Source organism: Carassius gibelio, chromosome B18 (genome assembly GCF_023724105.1).
Source record: "Carassius gibelio isolate Cgi1373 ecotype wild population from Czech Republic chromosome B18, carGib1.2-hapl.c, whole genome shotgun sequence".
Lineage (NCBI taxonomy): Eukaryota > Metazoa > Chordata > Actinopteri > Cypriniformes > Cyprinidae > Carassius > Carassius gibelio.
The window spans coordinates 12,344,452-12,364,994 of NC_068413.1; the positions used below are offsets into that span (position 1 = coordinate 12,344,452).

Below are 20,543 nucleotides of genomic sequence, written 5' to 3' on the forward strand. Positions count from 1 at the left end.
AAATAGCATTGTCATTGCATCTGAACGTGTAAGATCTTACAGGTCATCAGTTAGGATGGATAACAAAATATTCTGCAAGATGTATGAATTAAAAATTAAGGTTATGTCTGCACAATTCATTTGGATTCCTGCTCATGCTGCGGAGGGAAATGAGAAGGTGGACATTCTGGCTAAACACACTCTAAGAATAAAGCAAGTAGATCTAGATATTCCATTAAGTAAATCTGAAGCTAAAGTATATATTAGAACATATACACAATCCGTTTGGCTGGACAATGAAACAGGTAGACATTTGTATAGTACAAAAAAAAATAAAAAAAATAAAACTTGATGCTGGGAGAAAGGAGGGTAGGAGTTGAAGGGAAGGAGATGTCATAAACATGCCTTAGAATTGGTCATACAGGACCCAAGTGGGGAATGTATACACTGTAATCAGCAAGAAACAGTATACTAGGAAATACATTAATGAGAGATATCACCTTATTCAGTCAATGAAGAAAGTAAAACACCTTGACTTTTCTTTATCTAGTCTATTGGGTAAAACAGTTTACAAGATTTATGATGATATTTTCTTATAAAAGATAGTAAATTATTAAGTAAATTTTATTTTTATTTACCTATGTGTGTGTGTGTGTGTTTTATTCCATCTTCCTTTTGGAGCATTTTCCCTTCTTCCCCTCATCCTTTTGTATCTGCATATATCCTGATCCACACTCCTGTCCAGTCCGTGGCGTTAATGCACCTATAAGCTGTAACCTATAACCACCAACAAAACACCAAAGAAGAAGAAGATACCTGTTGTGATGTTGGATGGGGGCATGTTTATACCTAAGATAGCGGAAAGCTACCTGCAGTCGATGGTAACAAATACATTCTCAGAGTTATTTAATTTAATTGTTATAGTCTACTAATGTAACGCTAATTCTTCGCTATTTTTTTATTTATTTATTTTTTATATAAATTATTTAAAATGACATGTCATAGTAATGTTGTGAGTAATATAGATGTAGGCCTATTTATTTATGCCTACTTAACAGAAAAAAGTGCCTATTTCGTTTCTGAGTTTAATTAAATGGCTTAAGGTCAATAAATCTCGCAGTGTTAGTGCTAGTTAGTTTGAATATTATTTATTTATTTTTTTTCCAGAGAAAACATTTGAGCTGTGGTGTTATGAGTGGTTTCCACGCTATGCTTTGCAAGGCAAAGACTAAAGTGTTCAACTCGTTTCTGCCAATGTTGAAAGATTTAGGCTTTTCGCATATCAAAATTATGCGTACTTCACAGGCTACCGGAATTATCACAAACACAAATTGCTGTGACTTGACGGTTCACATTGTAACTATGACTTAAGACTAATATGCTCTTTAAGTGGAGATGGAAATATCGTAATTATGAGTTTCAAGGACACATGAATGACCAAGCAAAGTGGGACATCTCAGAATTCTACACAAGTTGCCAAATTGTGATGTTGAAAAGTGTAGGAAAGTACAAGTATATGGCTTCAAGATATATATATATATATATATATATATATATATATATATATATATATATATATATATATATATATATATATATATATATATATATATATTATTTTTTTTTTGGGGGGGGGGGTGCTGTTTTTGCACATGTACAGCTCACTGCTATTGAAGCTAAGGTATTGTGATTGGTTGGCAGGACATTTTCAGACGATAGCTAAAGTGTTCTCAGTAGTTTGAGCATGTTGCTGCACAGTTGCTAGGGTATCATGGGTGGTTGATATGGCTTTACTAGAGTATTCTGGGTGGTTCCTTAGAGCCCACCTCCACATATCAGAATCACCTGCACCGCAGCGCACACATAACATAGTGAGATCTTGTGTAGTTAATAATTTATTAGGTTATGTTATGTGAGATCATATGGGGGTTAACAGCCCTGCAATGCTTGTCTTTAACAGGTAATCCTCTGCACACTGTACAGGGCTCTTTCATTCACTGTCTCTCAACATCTATTATTGGTAGTCGCATGCAGTAGCGGGAGTGCATATGAAAGGTCATTGTTTTCAATTACAGATTGCATCTTTGATATCCAGTATCCAATTGTTTATCATGATCATGTCTGCTGGCAGAAGAAAAGGAACTATATGGTCGACGAGCTTTAATAGCAAGCTTGGACAAATGTTAAATTACTGTACAAAGGCTTGGATCTGTATTGTATTTTCCTTTTTTTATTTTTTTTTTTTTTGTAGGCTATTAGCACACTTTAAGACACAGTTCACCCAAAAATGAAAATTCTGTTATCATTTACAGACCCTCATTTCGTTCTGAACCAGTAAGACGTTTTTTAGTTCTGCGGAACATAAAAGAACATGCAGGTGCTTCTCAATAAATTAGAATGTCTAGGAAAAGTTCATTTATTTCAGTAGTGCCACTCAAATTGTGAAACTCATGTATTAAATAAATTCAGTGCACACAGACTGAAGTAGTTTAAGTCTTTCGTTCTTTTAATTGTGATGATTTTGGATCACATTTAACAAAAACCCACCAATTCATCAAATTAGAATACTTCATAAAACCAATAAAAAATATATATTTATATTTAAAAAAAAAAAAATTGTGAATTGTTGGCCTTCTGCAAAGTATGGTCATTTACTGTACATATACTCAATACTTGGCAGGGTCTCCTTTTGCTTTAATTACTGCCTCAATTCAGCGTGGCATGGAGGTTTTCAGTGTGTGGCACTGCTGAGGTGGTGTGGAAGCCCAGGTTTCTTTTACAGTGTCCTTTAGGTCACCTGCATTTTTTGGTCTCTTGTTTCTCATTTTTCCCTTGACAATAGCCCATAGATTCTCTCTGGGGTTCAGGTCTGGTGAGTTTGCTGGCCAGTCAAGCATACCAACACCATGGTCATTTAACCAACTTTTGGTGCTTTTGGCAGTGTGGACAGGTGCCAAATCCTGCTGGAAAATGAAATCAGCATCTGGTCAGCAGAAGGAAGCATGAAGTGCTCCAAAATTTATTGGTAAACGAGTGTGGTGACTTTGGTTTTTTAAAAAACACAATGGACCAACACCAGCAGATGACATTGCACTCCAAATCAACACAGACTGTGGAATCTTAACACTGGACTTCAAGCAACTTGGGATATGAGCTTCTCCACCCGTCCTCCAGACTCTAGGATGTTGGTTTCCAAATGAAATGCAAAACTTGCTCTGATCTGAAAAGAGGACTTTGGGCCACTGGGCAACAGTCCAGGTTTTCTCTTTACACTAGGTAAGATGCCTCTGACGTTGTCTATGGTTCTGTAGTGGCTTAACAAGAGGAATACAACAACTGTAGCCAAATTCCTTGACACGTCTGTGTGTGGTGGCTCTTGAAGCCTTGACCCCAGCCTTAGTCTATTCCTTGTGAAGTTCACTCAAATTCTTGAATCCAGTTTGCTTGACAATCGTCATAAGGCTGCGGTTCTCTCGGTTGGTTGTGCATCTTTTTTTTCACACTTTTTCGTTCTACTCAACTCTCTGTTAACATGCTTGGATACAGCACTCTGTGAACAGCCAGTGACTTTTTTTGTGACTTACACTCCTTGTGAAGGGTGTCAAAGACCATTTTGAAGGCTCAGGAAACCTTTGCAGGTGCTTTGAGTTGATTAACTGATTGGCATGTCATCATATTCTAATTTGATGAATTGGTGGGTATATTATTAGTAATAGCCAAAATAACATTAGGATATAAAGTAAAGATCATGTTCCATGAAGATATTTTGTAAATTTTTTACCTTAAATATAAAAATTTATTTGGACTATTTCATAGGAGATTTTGTCTGACCCTAATAAACCATGCATCAATGGAAAGAGCATTTATTCAGCTTTCAGATAATGTATAAATCTCAATTTAAAAAAAAATGTCACTTAAGGTACAAGGTCACATATGAGCATTTTTAGTCATTTGAAATAGCTTTGGGATTAATTGATTTTATTTTGTGTGTACAATTAAGATACATAATGTAGTATTGTATATTACAATAGTACATTCCAATTTAATCTATCAATCTGTCTGTCTGTCTGTCTGTCTACCATCATCCTGCACATACTATAAATATGTGAATGTTAAAAATGTTAAAGTAAATGCATTTTGTTTTAAGGAAGGCATCTTCCATCTACAGACTTCATGCAGAAGACATTTTGATTTTGTTGTTAATATTAAATTAAATTAAAATTTAAACCCTCCTCCTTACTTAGCTGTCACAAGATTTCATCATACTCTTGACGGATAAATCTGTGCTGTGTAGTTGAGATGGACTTTATAGCTCAGTGCATTTAAACCAGATAAATAGGTTAATTTCTGCCCTCATCAGAATGTAGGCTGGTTAAGGTTTCCTTGTGCCATTAATTTTATGCCATTAAATCCATCTCTTTAAAAAAAGAAAAAGGCAAAAGAAACATTTTTTTTATCACTCTCGCTTTCTCACTCTCACTCTGCACTAGCCTTTGCTCTGCTTCTTTTTCTCTGTCTCCCCCTCCCTCACGCTGTCCCTCTTTCTTCTCTTTCTTTCTCTCTGGCTGCTTTTCATTCCTGTTTCTCTTTTCATTGTTTTTTTTTCCCCCTCGCTTTTCTTCAGCTCTTTGGGACCTCTATTTCTTCTCTTCCTCTATTCAGGTTTTCTTTATTCTCTTTTCTGAATAGTTGTGGTACTTAAAGCAAAGGGGAAAGGGAAGGAGCAGGGGAGGGAGGTTAGTTTCAGTCAGATCTCAAGCACAACACTTCCTCCTACTGCAGTCAGACTGCGCTGGGGACTTTTTCTTAGTGCGTTTTGTGCACTGACTTACATAAAGCACTCGGTTTAGCCCTAATGAAACAACCTCAGGTGCCTTTCTATGCATGCAAACTTGTCTCATTGTGAATAATCCTAAGTAAACTGCAGGGGTGTATTGTGTCTTGTTGAGGTTGTGATATATTGATATAAATATCTGCATTAGTTGTGCAGAGGACAGTTATCTCCTCATAGGAGGTGTCTATGTCTCACAGGGACATCTTCATCACAGCCATGAGCTTACAGGCCACAGGATGTCCTGCCACATAGCACGTTTATCACTAGGAACCATAAGATGAGCATATGAAGGGTACCTTAGAAGAGGAAAGCATAGAAAATCTCACTTTTTGTGATTTAAATCAACTTTAAATTAAAATGAATGAAGACTGTGCAAATTCATTTCTAATTCATTTGGGCATATTTTAATCATATTTTAATGTCTATATAAATCCACTGTCAGTTAATGCTGTAAATTGTACAGGTAACCTAAATATTACGTAAAAGATATAACAATAATATAATATATAATAAGCAACACCAAAAGGTATGTGAATACCAAAGTAAACAACAAACAAATTGTATATCTTGTGTGAAACTGTTACTACCACATTGTGTAAAATTATAATCAAACTCAACTTGATCGGTTACAAACTAGAAACTTATATGACTAGAATGATTCATTAAAAAGGACCCGTTCATAAGAGTCGTTTGTGCATGAATCTGACACTGACTGATTTTCTTGATTCATGAAAATGTTAATTTTTCAGTTAATTTTTTCCTTTCTTTTTTTGTTAATTTGTTTTAATGATTCTGTAAAATATTGTGAATCATTAAAAATAATAATAATAATTGTGAATCTGACCCTGACTGCGTTGTATGTTGTATGCATCAGTAAAAAGAACTGGTTAAGTAATTTGTTCATTTGTTTTAATGATTCGTTAAAAGGACTGGCTCATAAGAATCATTTGCTCGGAATTCTGACTAACTACATGCATGTTTGTGTAATTCAGTAATAAGTTTTAAACTTGTTTAAAATAACATTTTGTTCAAGAATCAGATCTCTCTTTTGTTTGTGAATTACACTGTTTGCTCTGTGCTCTTGATCCGCCAAAAATAACTGGCTCATAAGTGTCATGTGTTTGGGAATCAGATACATGGCTCTTGAGTAGAAGATTTGCAAATCAAGGTTGTTCAAAATTCAATTTTAAATATTTTTTACACTGCTCTTATTTAAATGTGACCGTTTACTTTTTTTATTGCACTTTCCTGATCTTTTTGTGAATGATTAATCAGTCCACATTATTCCAATTTAAAAATCTTCCTCTGAAAAGGCTTTCCTTTTCCACTAATATCACTTACTCAACGTGTTATTGGATAATGTTAACCAATATCCAAATAGCTATAATGTCCACTTTTCACACTCCAGTCGATTTCCAGTGTTCCACCCTACATATTTACTCATTAAACATCCAGTTTCACTTAGAAGCGCATCACATTATGAAACGGCTTGCAAACGACAGTTCACTCTGACTTTAATCATACACACATCACGTATCCATCCACACCGTTCTGAAGTAGCCGCAGCGAGATGAGGACACACAATATCAGGTTTGATTCATCCTGTAATTCTTTTCACGCTAAACCTTCTTCCGAGAGCCTGAAGAACAGAGAAGCAGCCCGGGGATGAGCGCTGAAGAACTGACCACTCCGTCTAGCGCACATGTAAATGAGCGATTGTGTCAGTGGAAACGGAACAGGGGATTGGACGAATGGAAAGTGATTAAAAATGCAGAATTGATAGGGCAACAGATGAAACTTTTCCCTCGCACTCTCTCGTTCTCCTTAAGTAAGAAATGAAAAAAAAAAAAAAAACAGCATGATGGAATGGCAGGCTTGAAGGGGAGAGAAAGGTGAAAGACAGATGAAAGTGAAAATAGATAAAAGCCGGAGTGAGGAGGGTGTGGGATAAAGCAGGAGGAAGGGAGGCAGAGATGAAAGCAAAATGAGAAAGATAAGAACAGAGTGAGAGAGACGGAGAGGGAAATGGAGGGAGAGATAGATAGTGTACAGCGCAGAGAGAGGGGTAACCATGGAAACAAGAAGAAGGTACAAAAGAAGAGAGAGACAAAGGGGTTTTGATTTAAAAGAATGAAACTTGGGAGAAAGAAAAAGTAATTCAGGTTGAAATTTGTTACCGTGAGGTGAGGGAGAAATACAAGAGCACGAGCCTGCGGAAGGACGGATGCTATTTATGAGACCCTGCAAATGAGAGTTTGCCTGCTCTCGGGCGTCAGACTCACTAGTATGTACAGGCCTCTTCATTTGAGCATAGACTCGTGCCGTCAGCCCATTTAACTGCCATTAGCAGGATTATGAGATGAAACTGCACGGGAGGCAGGAGGCAACTGTTCTCTTGAAGGCAGCGGCGGGAGTCAGCCGAGGTTTTGACCTCCCAACCTCGTACCTCAGGGAGACGCACGCATGCAGAGGGCTGGCGCTCCTGAATGCTTCTAGGCCCAACACAATGAACTTGTGCCTTCGCAGCTGAATTTTGCAGGGTGTGGACTCCCGCCTCATTCAGATGCATACAATATAGCCTCCTATTTCCATTCATATTTGTCTATCTTCATGGAGCCGAAGCCAGACGTTGCTGCTTTTTTATATATTCTGTGGTTTTTTTAGTCTCTTGTGTGACTCTTTTTCTTTCTATCTCCCTCCCTTCCCCCTTCTCTTCTGTCTTTCTCTCACTGTCTCTCTCCTTTTCCTCTTTCTGTTTCTTTCTTTCTCTCTCGCTCACCCTCCCTCCTCTCTTTCTCTCTCTCTCTCTCTCTCTCGCTCTTCTTCTCTCTCTCCCCCACTCTCCCCTTTCTTTTCTCTCTCTCTCTCTCTCTCTCTCTCTCTCTCTTTCTCTGTTCCTTTTATATCCTGTGCTGAATGCTCTCCTCCCTCAACTGTCATTCTCTTTTCTATTCACTCTATTTCCTCTCGGTTCTCTCGGCAGAAACATTTCTTGCCCAATATTCGGTCCAACATTTTATCTGTAACCCCCATGCTGAATGAGGGGGGTAATCTTTTATTCAGGATTTGGAAAGCCTCTCTTTTTTGCATCTTCTGTGTTTTTGTGTGCGCTCGCATCTGTGAGTGTGATTTCTCTCGGATGGGCTGCAACCAAAATACACAAACATTGAAATCAAGAGCGCAGGACCATCAGGGCCAACTTTGTGTGCCCGAGATTAAGACGTATAGGATGGATTTGACACGTGAAGTGTCTGGATAAACTAGCTCCTGCTGTCTGTCTTCATAGCATGTTCTCACAGAAGTGGACAAATGATTTAGAAGTTAATTTAGAAAGGAACTAACTGCTGGCAGTGTGTCTGGCTTGGGGTCAAAGGTTATGTCCATTGAGTTTCAGTGGTTAATAAGTGGCAGTGCTGGTGTGTGTTCTGGGCTCAGATGGAGGGGGATGTGGGGTTGTTAGAGCTGAAGGCTGGCTGTATGTGCTTTGACGCCTCTCAAGAGCTCTGCTAAACCCAATCTCACGGAAGCAGAGTCATGATCTTGTTGCCTGAATGACTGAAGATCTGGCTTTTTGTGCTAATTCGTGTTTGTGTGGTTATGCCTATATTAAAAGCTTCTGAAAATAAGTTTATCATTGAGATTTGTTTAGATTAACATGACAGCATAAGATGTCACCCCCTTAAATCTAGCAAACTGTGCAGTTTTTTTTTAATGTCACCTTATATTTAGAAAGTAATAATGTTATGTTTGCAGCCAAAGTAAAGTACATGGCAGATAAAATAAAGTTTATGTCAAAGTCAAAATGTTATCTAGGTCTAAAAATGTACACTTACCATTTAAAAACTTTTTTGAAAGAAGTGTCTTATGCTCACCAAGGCTGCATTTATTTGATCAAAACAGTAAAACCAGTAATATTGTGAAATATTACTACAATTTTCAGTTGTGAAATTCAAACTGAATTTTCAGCAGCCATTACTCCAGTCTTCAGTGTGACATGATCCTTCAGAAATCATTTGAATATGTTGATTTGGTGAATATGTTTTGTGGAAACTGTGATGCATCATTTTTGATAACATTGTGAATGCAAGTTTATTTGAAATAGAAAACTTTTGTGACATTATTTTTCTTACTTTTACTCATCGATGTAATACATTTTTACTGAATAGAATTAAGTTCTTTCAAAAAAAAAAGAAAAAAAAAAGTAGTGTATATTTTGACACAAAATGTGTCCATGAGCCCTTTTTCATAAATATAAGTATTTGTTCAAATGTATGTGCCTCTATAAGGGTTTCCCCTATCATATTGTTTAATTTTAGATCATATAACTATAGTCAATATATGTTTATATATATTTGTCTTATTTTTTTAATAATGTTATTATATATATTTTTAAACTATGACATTTTACTACTATGGGGTAAAATGTGCCAGATGTTTTAGCAAGCTGTCAGGGATTTAACAAAAAATGAGTTGTGTCTCCAAATGCAGGGGGAAAAAACTATTATAATTATTATTCATATTTCAAATACTGTTATGTATTCAGATACTCTGTATGTTAACCCTTATCCTGTCTGGTTTAAAAAAATGTGAAAAATGGGCATCAAAATAACACTTCGGATCGGAATGGTGTGGTGCATTTGTAAATAGTTCTATTTTTATCATTTTTTTCTTGTTTATGTGCACTTTTTTATGTAAATCTTTCACAATTACTTTGGTTATTCAACTTACATTACCCCTTGACATGGCACAGTTAACCACAGATCACATTGAAGTTATAATTTTTTTCAAGTAGTTTTTTTTTTTTTTCAATTAAAAAAAAAACAGACACCCTGAATCAAAAATATATTAGTTGAATTAATGTTAATTTTCCCTTGTCTAGAAGATTGAGTAGCACCGCTTACCCTACTTTCTTTTGAAATGTCTTGTATTTGAAAGCCTTGACCACTGTGTTTGTGCTACACCCTTTCGCTTTCATTGCATTACAATGGAGTTAGAAGGTGTCAGTATGTACAGGTGGATGGTTTCATATTTCCCCCTCGTATCACCTGCGGTGGGCTAATGTATAAGTCTCTGTTCAGGTCACATTAGCACTGAGGCTTTTGAGAATTGAAAACGACCACATGCTCATACATCCCAGTCAGATCTCAACCACTAACCCAACCGGTTCAAGCCCACTTCCCTCAGTATCATACGTTCACATTGCCACAGAAAACAATGTAGCCAAAAGTTCCCTATTGCTTCTGTTCAGGTGGAGGAGAAACACACAAAGCGTAAGTAAAAGTGTCATGTCAAGTGCACACACAGTTGTTGGTTAAACCTGTAGATGGATTCTCAAACCACACACCCCTCTAAAGCACAGCTACACGAACCTGTGGAGAAGCAAACGCACGCACACACACACATGCAGAAGAAACTAGTAGGCGTTCATTATTCATCATGTATTATTTCCTGCGTGTGTGAGTGTGCGTGTAAGGAGGACTGGTTCGCACAAGTCTGATACTTCTGGGCAAATAAGGTTAGGACAGGTTTCAAACCATCTCTTTCTTTATATATATATATATATATATATATATATATATATATATATATATATATATATATATATATATATATATATATATATAAAGGAGAGGGGAAACCCCATGGGCCTGGATGGGTATTCCAGTCAGCATATATTCTTTCTTTCCCCTAACTTCTGTTGTCTCCCCCTCTTCGTTTTCCCCACAGGCCGGCAGCTCTGTTGTTTTATGTACACGTCCCTGGCCGTTTCTTCTTCCATGTGGATTCTTTGTCTTTTGCGTCTTATCTCTTTGTTTCTTCCCTTGCACTCTTTCTATTTTCTCTCCTCTCTCGCTCTCTCAACTTCCTGCTATCTCTCCCCCTCACTCACACCCTCCCTCAATCTCTCTTTATCTATGTCTGTTTCCCTTCGCTCCCTATCTCTCTCTCTGTCCTTTCTCTTTTCCCTCCCTCCCTCCCTCCCTCCTTTCCTCTCACGATCTCTCACACGCACACACACACACATATCTTTCTCTCACTGAGACGCACATATACTGACTCTCCTACAATGCTTGATTTTTCTCTCTCTTTCATGGATTGCCCTTTCCTGCTCACTGATGAAAAAATGTCCTCCACTCTTCTCACACACTGACGGTTTACAGCTCACTCCTTCACTCAGGTGTGTTCTATTCCATAATAGAGGCTCTTTTGTGGGACGGCCAGCATATATCCCGGCGTTAATAAGCTCACAGGAAGTGTTAGACTAATCCCATACCTTTTCCGTAATGAGGATGAGCGGGAACACCTCAGCACACACCCGGCAACGGAGCGGACAGGTAGCCTATCGCATGCTCCTGATGGAAAGAAAACCAGAACTTTAATAGTTAATATCTTTCCTTGCTGTTTTTCCCTCCCCCCCCCACACCCCCTTCACTCTTCCACTCCCCCTCTTTTTCTCTTGCTGATGGACTCCTCTTTTTTATTTTCACACTCCACCATCCCCCCTTTTCTTCTTTTTTCCCCCTCACTATCTCTCTCTCAGGCTGATGAAACTCTCTCTTTCACTGCGTTCTCTCTTTCTATCTCTCTTTCAGTCCCCCCCCCCCCACCCCACCCTCTCTAGCGCTCTCCCTCCCTCTTCTCTTTCTTTCTGCCTTCCTCTCTTTTCTTTGACCTCATCTTTTCTTATGCTTTGCTGTCCCTCCCCCAGTTCCTCTCTTCCTCCTTTTTTTGCTGCATTCTCTTCTTCTCTCGCCCTCCCCCCACCTCTTTTCTCTCCTTCTGTCGCTCTATCTCTCTCTCTTTCTATTTCTCTCCCATTCACCCCCCTTCCCTTCTCTTTTCTCTCTATACCTCTCTGTCTCAGTCCCCCTCCCTCTTCCTCTTATTCTCTCTCTCCCCCATGTCTGTCTCACTCCCTCCCTCCCTCTCTTTCCAAACTGCTTTTCTTTCTCCCTTTCTTTCTTTTGTCACTCATTTTTTTGGAGCGCACTGGCTCTCAGACATTGCACGTGCGTCTTGCGGCTTAATTATTTGAGATGCGCAAATAAACAGACCTGTAGAACTCCTCCAGGGAAACATTTCAGCATGTCTCACTCAGTGGCTGTCTGACACCGACAGACACGCCTCCAGTGCGCCGGTGATTAGGGATCACTCTTGTGTGTTTGTGCCGTCTTGAAACATGTTTGAGATCATCTCCAAAGCGAAGATGTGTTGAGAAGTGCGCTTTTGTTATCTGAAATATGTTTGTTGAAGGGTCACGCCGTGTGTGCGTGAGAAAGAGGAATAGTGAATGTGCGCGCGAGAGAGAGAGAGCGAAAGAGAAAGAAAGAAAGGAGAAAGAGATGGGGGAGTGTGAGGAAGGGAGGGCAGAGAGACGGAAAGAAAGAAAGAGAATGGAAGAAATAGGTTTGTGTGTGTATGTGTGTGAGAGAGAGGCAGGCACACTCAGTTCTGATAACAGCAACAGTAGGAGGAGGATGAGCCCAAGCTCCGCCCCCTTTGCGTCTCGCAGCTATAAATAGGAGCTGGTGTTTTTTGCTCTTCTCACTTGTCTTGAAGGATGAGGTCCCTGAAACACCTCAAACATCACACCAGGAGTAATGTGGTGAGTGCTCAATCCAAACATACATGCTGTATGAAGCGGCTTGTCTTGATATATTGACTTTGAACTGTTGGTTAATTGCTTTGTGAAAGTTTGCAACTTTTAAATTGGGGAAATGAAATGACTTTTTTCTCACACACAGAATACCGCAACAGTGAAATTTACACTTTAACATTTCTCTCTTTTTCAGTCTAGCCTCATGTTGTCTCTCTGCCTCCAATGCAGTGTGTTTCTCCTGTTTTCTATCTCTCAGACTCTCACACACACAGGTTCATTCTGTGCTGTCTTTACACTACCTAGGGTTTGTGTGTGTGTGTGTGTGTATGCTTTTTTTTATTATTTTGTTTTTAATCTATTTTTATATTCACTTCAGCTCTTCTCATACAGGCACGACTGCTATCTTGCCCGACTGGCTCTTTCATTTGTCTTTCTGTCTTAACACTCCTTTTCTTTCCTATTTCCTCCCTCCTTCTTTCTCATTTCTCACCCTCTTATTTTTTCTGTTTCTGTCTCCTTCTTCTTAGTTTCAGTCTTTCACTCCCCACAACCCCTCCCTCTCTCTTTATCTCTCTGTTGTACTCTCTCTCACTCAGTTTCTTTCGGTCTCTCATCCCCCGCCGCCCCTCCCTCCCCCTCTTCTTTTCCTCTCACTCTTTCTTTATCTCTTTTTATCTCCCTTTCCTCACTCCCCTCCCTCACTCAGTCAGTCACTCAGTCTGTCTGTCTCTCATCCCCCAGTTCCCCCCTTCCCTCCCCTTCCACTCTCTTCCTTCTTTCACTTGCTTCCTCAATCAACCTTTTTCCTCTCACTCACTCACTCACTCTTTTTTTCTGTCTGTTTCTCCCTCCCTCTGTCCGACTGCTTTATAAGCAGTAATTTTAAATGACATGGTTATCAGGGCATCCAGGTTTCCCTTCCCATTTCTCGCTCCCTCTCTCTCTCCCTCCACCCATTTCTTCTTTTCTCTCCCCTGTCTCTGCTTGTCTCTCTCTTCCTCTGTTTTACTGTTGTCAGTCGCTCCCTTCCTCTTTCCCTTGTGTATGATTGTTTTTCTTAATCTTAAATCCGTATTGTGTAGGTTTCTTTTTTTTCAAGAACAAATCAAGGTACCAGCTCGTTAGAGGTGATAATGTGTGTAAATGACTTTCTGAGAACACACACATTTACTTGTGTGTTCAGGACAGTGATTTGAGCACTCCGATGTGTGGTAAAGTGACTTGAGCTAAATGTTCGACCAACTTCCCCTTAATTAATCCATATGTAAGTAACCTAATCATCAGCCTCAAAGAACACATTTTCTCATAGGTGCTGTATCTAACTGGATTATGTTGGCTTCAGCCAATGTGTGAAGTCCACAAATTGACTAGACTGGCTGGTACTGCTTAAACTTCACTGTCCAACCTTTTCATAGTCAGCAGTGGCAGCGCTTTACCTCACAGGAAATGCTGTGGATAGTCCACGGATGTAGAGTTCCCACTCGGACCCAGACACTCTTTGTGCTTCATGTTCGTTTAAAGACTGTGAAGGAAGGAAGCATGGCGCTCGAACAGATCTGTCTTATCTCTTCTATCTAAAGCAATCTTTGGTGGACACAGAGGCAAGGCGTTGTCGGACGATGTCTCTTGCTTACTGCTGTGAAAATGAGCATTTTTTTTTTTACTTTTTAACTAAAAGATCAGTTAAAGGAATGATTTTCATTTCATTGTCATTTTCTAATTTCAAAAGCAAATCCACAAACCCTATTTAAACAGCTCTAATTTGCCGTCCGCATCAGTCTACTTGGTGGTTCTGAACCTCATGTAGATGTGACGCTACTGAACTGACTTCATTGCTATTGTAGTGACACTGTTGCCATGACAGCCTTAGCCAGACTTTTTTTTTTGCTAAAACTGTATTGTATTGACACTTGCAATGGCAGATTTATTCTACACTGATTCGGATTTTATGAAGTATTGGTAAGACCTGTTGTTTTGTCCATTGACAGGAAGAGCAGGAAGTTCCTCTGGTTCGCTGCTATTCTAAAGTGATGGAGCATGCCGTGGACGTCGGCACTCAGACTGAACCGGTGGTGGTCCTGTCCCTGGCCCAGGCTGCTGTGCTTGGACTCATATCACAGAATGAAATCTTCGGAGCGACAATTGCCCCAAACGGTTTCTACATGGGAGAGGGACGTGAAGGCCCCGCTCCTCCTGCAGAATCCATGGAGTACGAATATGCAGATCAGCTAATTGGAGCTAATGGAGACTATCTATCTGAGCCTCACGGGGAGAACAGGAGGCCAGAGAAGATCTACGGGGCAGAACGCAGGCGTCCAGGACCCCGTGGGAGGACCAAGAGGCCCTTGAGTGAAGGAACACCAGAGGAATCCACGGAGAGGTCTCCGGACACACCGAATCAGGTGAAAGGAGAGAGGCCCGACTTCTCCAACCCATGTTATCTCTCGAATCCCCAGCAACCTGACAATGAGCCAGAAGTGTTGGACCTAGCACCTCGGAGAGTGCCAATGAAAGAAGAGCAGTGTAACAAAGGCTACCCTGAGCCCTCGAGGGAGCCAGCCATCCAGCAGGTTGACTCTGACACTCAGACACAAGCCCACCAAAGCCCTGCGGGCCATGGAAAAGTGTTGGTGGAGTCCTCTGAGGGAGGACGGGGAAAGGAGGAGGCACAAGAAGAGGAGGAGGAAGTGGAGGAGAGCGCACTGAACCTGAAAACAACAGAGGAGGATGTGAGCCCAGCAATAAGGCGCTATTATGAATCCAGTGTTACTGCATATGAGGCTGCTGAGATGGGCCTTCCAGGAGACTATGAGGAGGGCAGCCAGGCCATGATGTGGACGGAGGGTGAGAACTCCTTGGGTAGACGGATGCAGATTGACCGGCTAGATATTAACGTGCAAATTGACGAATCCTACTGTGTGGATGTGGGAGAAGGCCTGAAACGCTGGAAGTGTCGCATGTGTGAGAAATCCTACACTTCGAAGTACAACTTGGTTACGCACATCCTGGGTCACAATGGCATTAAACCACATGAGTGTCTGCATTGTGGAAAGCTCTTCAAGCAGCCCAGCCATCTTCAGACGCATCTGCTAACGCACCAGGGGACGCGGCCACACAAGTGCACAGTCTGCAAGAAGGCCTTTACCCAGACTAGTCACCTTAAACGGCACATGTTGCAGCATAGTGACGTCAAGCCTTACAGCTGCCGCTTCTGCGGCAGAGGATTTGCCTACCCTAGTGAGTTACGTACTCATGAGACCAAGCACGAGAGCGGCCACTGTCATGTTTGCACGCAGTGCGGCATGGAGTTCCCCACTCACGCCCACCTCAAGCGGCACCAGGTCAGCCACCAGGGCCCGACAACCTTTCAGTGCACTGAATGTCATAAGTCCTTCGCCTACCGTAGCCAGCTCCAGAACCATCTGATGAAGCACCAGAACGTGCGGCCCTATGTCTGCTCAGAGTGCGGCATGGAGTTCGTGCAGATCCACCACCTGAAGCAGCACATGCTTACACACAAGGTACTGACACAGCAGGCCATCGAACACAAGGTACTTAAACCTCATTAGTTTTCATAATCTTCCTGCAACCATCTTATTAGAAGTAACTGCCCAGCGACTTTGAGATTCAAACCCCACATACATTTTCCCACCACTTCATGTTCTCATAAAGCTGCTGGTTAATGTGTCATCTTCAGTTGTGTCTCGGGTTTTGCCACAACAAGTTTCTATGTAAATAGAGCCGTCTCTGTCAGTCCCTTCCAGCCATCCAATCCGCCTCCTACCCTGCCATTAACTTATCCCGTTTCCCTGTCCCTTGCACTAGTATGGAGTTGTTTTGTTTTGTGTGTGCTTTGTGCAGTGAAGTGGGTCTCACAAGCTGATACTTCCTCCTTTCATTTCTCACTCTCCATGAGTATGATTCATCTCGTCATGACTGCAGTGTCAGTAAACAGAATGTGTCACAGGTCAGCAGGGTTCGAAGCAAAAAACACATCGGCAGTTAGTCATTTCTTCAGCATTTACATCAGCAGCTGTCTAGTTTGAGCTCTGTTGTTAGATTTATTGCTATTAGAGATAATGAATGTCACTCCTAAATGAGAACACAGTTTGTTGGGTACACTACAGTTAGTGGATACCTGTACGTTTCATCGGGATGTTCTATATAATTCGGAGCTGATACTCCCTAGCTCTCCTGGGAAAGCTTTCTACTAGATGTGTATTGCACCCATTGCCCTCACAGTTTATTTATTCACCTGTGCAAGATGGCAGTTGGCACATAATTCTAGAACTATCCTTACTGAAATAAAGTGTCCAAACACAAGGGGTAGCCAGCTCACTTATGGCATTGTAGTGTAGATTCAATGTAGTTCATCTTAGCACATTCTTAAATTTAAAGCGTTTTTCCTTGTGTGTTAGGATGGCAGTATTCCCTGGATACAATGGAAGTGTTCATTGAATAGTCAAATTGTTAATGAGGGAGAATGTTTAACCCTCTTCATTTGTTAATGTTTTAGCTTGTTGGAACATCAGAGCTTGTACTGTGCTGCATACACATATCTTTTTACCCTGCAGCATTGCGTTAACAACAGTGAAAAAAGTGTGTGTGTGTGAGTTGCTCTGCATTATGGATTCTAGTGAGCAAGCAAGACAGGCACCCTACTGATGGATTCAGCTGTGCTTATGACAACTAACCACTTTTTCTCATTCAGCCGATGCCAGTGATAAATCATTTTTCCACCCGCTCTCGAAAACGAATAATAAAAAAAATCTACCGCTAATTACAAAAGTTACTTTTAGTGATCGTCACATTGGACTCATCTCTAAATATATTGCTGTTGTCTTTCTCTCACAGGGTATGAAGGAATACAAATGCGATGTGTGTTCTCGCGAGTTCACGCTCTCTGCCAACCTGAAGCGACATATGCTGATTCACACTAGTGTGCGCCCTTTCCAGTGCCACGTCTGCTTCAAGACCTTTGTTCAGAAGCAGACGCTTAAAACACACATGATTGTCCACTTGCCTGTGAAACCTTTTAAGTGCAAGGTGGGTATGAAGAAATCTTCCATGCCAATATAACCCTGCTGGAGTCCTCCAGACAGTCTGTATTTTTCTGCCTGATATAGCTGTGCATCATAGACCTCTAACAGTTCCTAAATTGGTTTCTGTAGGTGTGCGGGAAGTCCTTCAACAGAATGTACAACCTGCTGGGTCACATGCACCTTCATGCCGGTAGCAAACCCTTCAAGTGTCCTTACTGCACCAGCAAGTTCAATTTGAAGGGCAACTTGAGTCGACACATGAAGGTAAAACATGGAATCCTGGACACCTCAACTGAAGGACAAGGTAACAAAATGCAAATTTGACCTCAGATTACACTTACTTCTGACTCTTGCTGTTCTCAATATTATAGAAAATTAGAAACGACAAGACCGATTTAGCCTAGAGGTTTATAGAACTGTTTGACTCCGCCTCTCTGTGGCCTTATAAGGCGGAAATACAATCTGATGCTATTAAAAGTCAGCAAGTCTGAGAGTGCACACCAAAAGCGAAGCGAATATTTGCGTCACATTACTCTAGATTACTCATGGGATGTTTTTTGTGTCAATCATACCAAAAAATATTTTTTTATAATAATAATAATAATTTTCTGATAAAACCAGACATGTCAATAAGCTCTTCACTGATTAGCTTACATGACAATGCATCATGCATATTTTCCACTCGAGTTTACATTTTTCAATTTGCGTGGAAAACACAGTTGAGGAAAATATTGCGGCAAACGCATCACCCAGCCTGAATTCTCATCTATTTGCGTCTTTGCATTAACTTTGTATGCAATCTACTCATGCAAATTAAATTTGCTTTTGGTGTACACCGTGTGTCTCGCGTGTGTAAAGAAACATACCAAGACTTGTGAAATACGTTTGACTGATTCAAAGATTTTTGTCAATGATTTCATTTTACAAAATTATAAATTAATGGTATAAAATATAAACCCCTGAATTCACGTTGCATATATAATGAAAAACCAAAAAGTGTTAAAGGTAATTATTCCATTAGCGAGGCTTATATTTGTGTCTCCATTTCCTTCCTCAGATGTCCTGCCTGATGCGGAGGGTCAGGAAGAATACGAGGAAGAGAGCTTTGATTACAGTGAGAGGGAGAATTTAGCCAGCAACAACGCACAAGATTTGGCGAAACTCGCCAAAATTAGCTACTACAACTACTCTAAGGTTTCTGCTCGCTACAACACAACTTAAAAAGCTGACTGAGACACTAAAATGTGGTTTAAGGGGGGGAAAAAGACTTTAATGGTCATTTCTGTAGTACTCTTGACTCGGACATGAACCATTGAGGAAATAGCCATCATGAAGTGGATGTGCACTGGAAGCCATTTTGGCTCTGTGAAACAAAAGTGATAGCAGACTGGAGCTTCATTTTAACATGTCATTTCACATTAGGGACCATCCTGAAGAATAAAGGACTGTGTGTATGTAGGTGCTATTGTTTTTGAAACAAATGTTCCACTTTTGCCCATTACAATGCAGTTTTTAGCATTTATAAGTCGCATTCAATGGTGCAGTGAAACAATATGCACAGATGTAAGAAGGCACTTAATCTATACAAACAATCCACAGCTCTGACTGCCATAAGGCATGGAACGGTTCACCCAAAAAATGAATATTTTGTCATCATTTACTCCCCTTCATGTTGATAACCAAACTGTTGCTGGTAACTTATGAAAGTCAATGGCCACCAGCAACTGTTTGGTTACATTCTTCAAACTATCTTATATGTTCAACAGAATAAAGACATGCATACAGGAACAACATGTTCATTTTCAGGTGAATTATCCCTTCAGTCTTGTTGGTTGTTTTACTGTCCAGCAAGTTCGATACCACTTTATTGGATTTAACCAAAGCTGACAAAGTGCAAATAGTTCTAATTACATGTTAACTTTCCCAGCATTTAGTTTTTAAGCATACTGTGACTTTTGTTAAGATTCCTTTTCAGCAGTTTGTAGCTCACAGTGGATTGAGTTTGTGGGAAAGTTTTTCCAGAGCCTTTTTTTTTTTTTTTTTTTAAATGATGAGCCAGCCCATGGCATTTGATCACTGTATAGCCTTCTGGATTTTTTTTTTTTTTACATTTTCGCAAATAGTATTTATTGGTCAATGTTCTTGGCATTCATAAGTGTAAATGCATTGCCATTGTTCCAGATGGACGGATTTTATTTCAAGTTGAAAATATACAAGCTAAGCCATGGGTTTAGTTCAATTTGAGTATAATTGCATTATTTACCCAAGTGCATTGTTTGGTCCATCTTTTCTAAAATACAAGAATCTTCTGTCTAAATTATATATATATTCCATCTTTAGTTTGATGAATGTAATAAAACAAACTAAGATTTGTCCCTTTAAAGCATTCAATATTTCACATGCGTCAGCCTCAGGAAAATCTCGGTTCTTCTGTGTACTACATACTAACCAACTATGTGGGCTGAATTATTTTTTTTTTTTTTAAATGTGGTAATCTTCTAGCATCATTTTTATTTTTTCGTGTGGCTTAAATGACCTTATTCCAGACCTCATCCAATTTAATCTCCTTGGACATAAAACCTCGTAACGTGCACTGCATCTTTCACAAAGCCACCAATACTGGTTGAATTTTGACGAGGATGCCCTAAAAACACTGGACAAAAATATGAACTGCCCTTGTGTGTGCGAAAGCGAGTGTCTCATCCATCATTCCAGCGCAGAGCTCAGGAGTGATGAACGACAGTCTGCCGACATGTGACAGAGCTCGAGACCCAGCAGCGAATGATTGGGGAAATTCACCATGTATTCTCCATCTAGCTAGGCAACTCAAAATGTTAATGTGCAACACAAGACTTGGTGCATTTTTATTGTTTTAAATGGTTGTGTCCTTGCATTTTAGGCTGTTCGCTCTAAGCCAGGCAGGAGCTTTAGTTTTGTATAAGCTTTCGATTCTTTTGTTGCTCACTGCTGTGAATATGATGTTGATTAATATTAAATGTTGTGCTATGGACATTATTATAAATTAATACATTTATTTACCTTTAACCATGTGGAGTGTGATGTGTATATTGTGACAAACCACACAAGA

At 40.0% G+C, this 20,543-nt stretch overlaps 1 protein-coding gene and 1 long non-coding RNA gene across 3 annotated transcripts; one reads left to right on the forward strand and one right to left on the reverse strand.

Annotated features, from left to right (window-relative positions):
- Positions 1-628: 628 nt before the first annotated feature.
- LOC127977177 (uncharacterized) lies at positions 629-12,244 on the reverse strand. The gene is made up of 3 exons (XR_008158147.1): positions 11,869-12,244; positions 11,088-11,166; positions 629-756 (listed from the first exon to the last, which is right to left on the reverse strand). It is a non-coding gene; the product is annotated as an uncharacterized LOC127977177 (long non-coding RNA).
- Positions 12,245-12,253: 9 nt separating this feature from the next.
- Positions 12,254-20,500, forward strand: LOC127977160 (zinc finger protein 710). Of its 2 annotated transcripts, none has more exons than XM_052581872.1 (5): positions 12,254-12,419; positions 14,402-15,964; positions 17,268-17,459; positions 17,585-17,759; positions 18,513-20,500. In XM_052581872.1, exons 1-5 carry the CDS (start codon positions 12,375-12,377, stop codon positions 18,674-18,676), a joined length of 2,139 nt encoding a protein of 712 aa, XP_052437832.1. In that variant the 5' UTR covers positions 12,254-12,374; the 3' UTR covers positions 18,677-20,500. The 2 variants fall into 2 exon arrangements, with proteins under 2 accessions (XP_052437832.1, XP_052437833.1); XM_052581873.1 differs by having other exon boundaries at positions 14,402-15,934.
- The last annotated feature ends 43 nt before the right edge of the window (positions 20,501-20,543 follow it).

Bases quoted from the DNA above. Each gene is read 5' to 3' on its own strand.
- LOC127977160 (XM_052581872.1), top strand. From the start codon at position 12,375: ATGAGGTCCCTGAAACACCTCAAACATCACACCAGGAGTAATGTG. The intron at 12,420-14,401 runs GTGAGTGCTCAA...GTCCATTGACAG, and splicing joins ATCACACCAGGAGTAATGTG to GAAGAGCAGGAAGTTCCTCT. The intron at 17,760-18,512 runs GTAACAAAATGC...TTCCTTCCTCAG, and splicing joins CACCTCAACTGAAGGACAAG to ATGTCCTGCCTGATGCGGAG.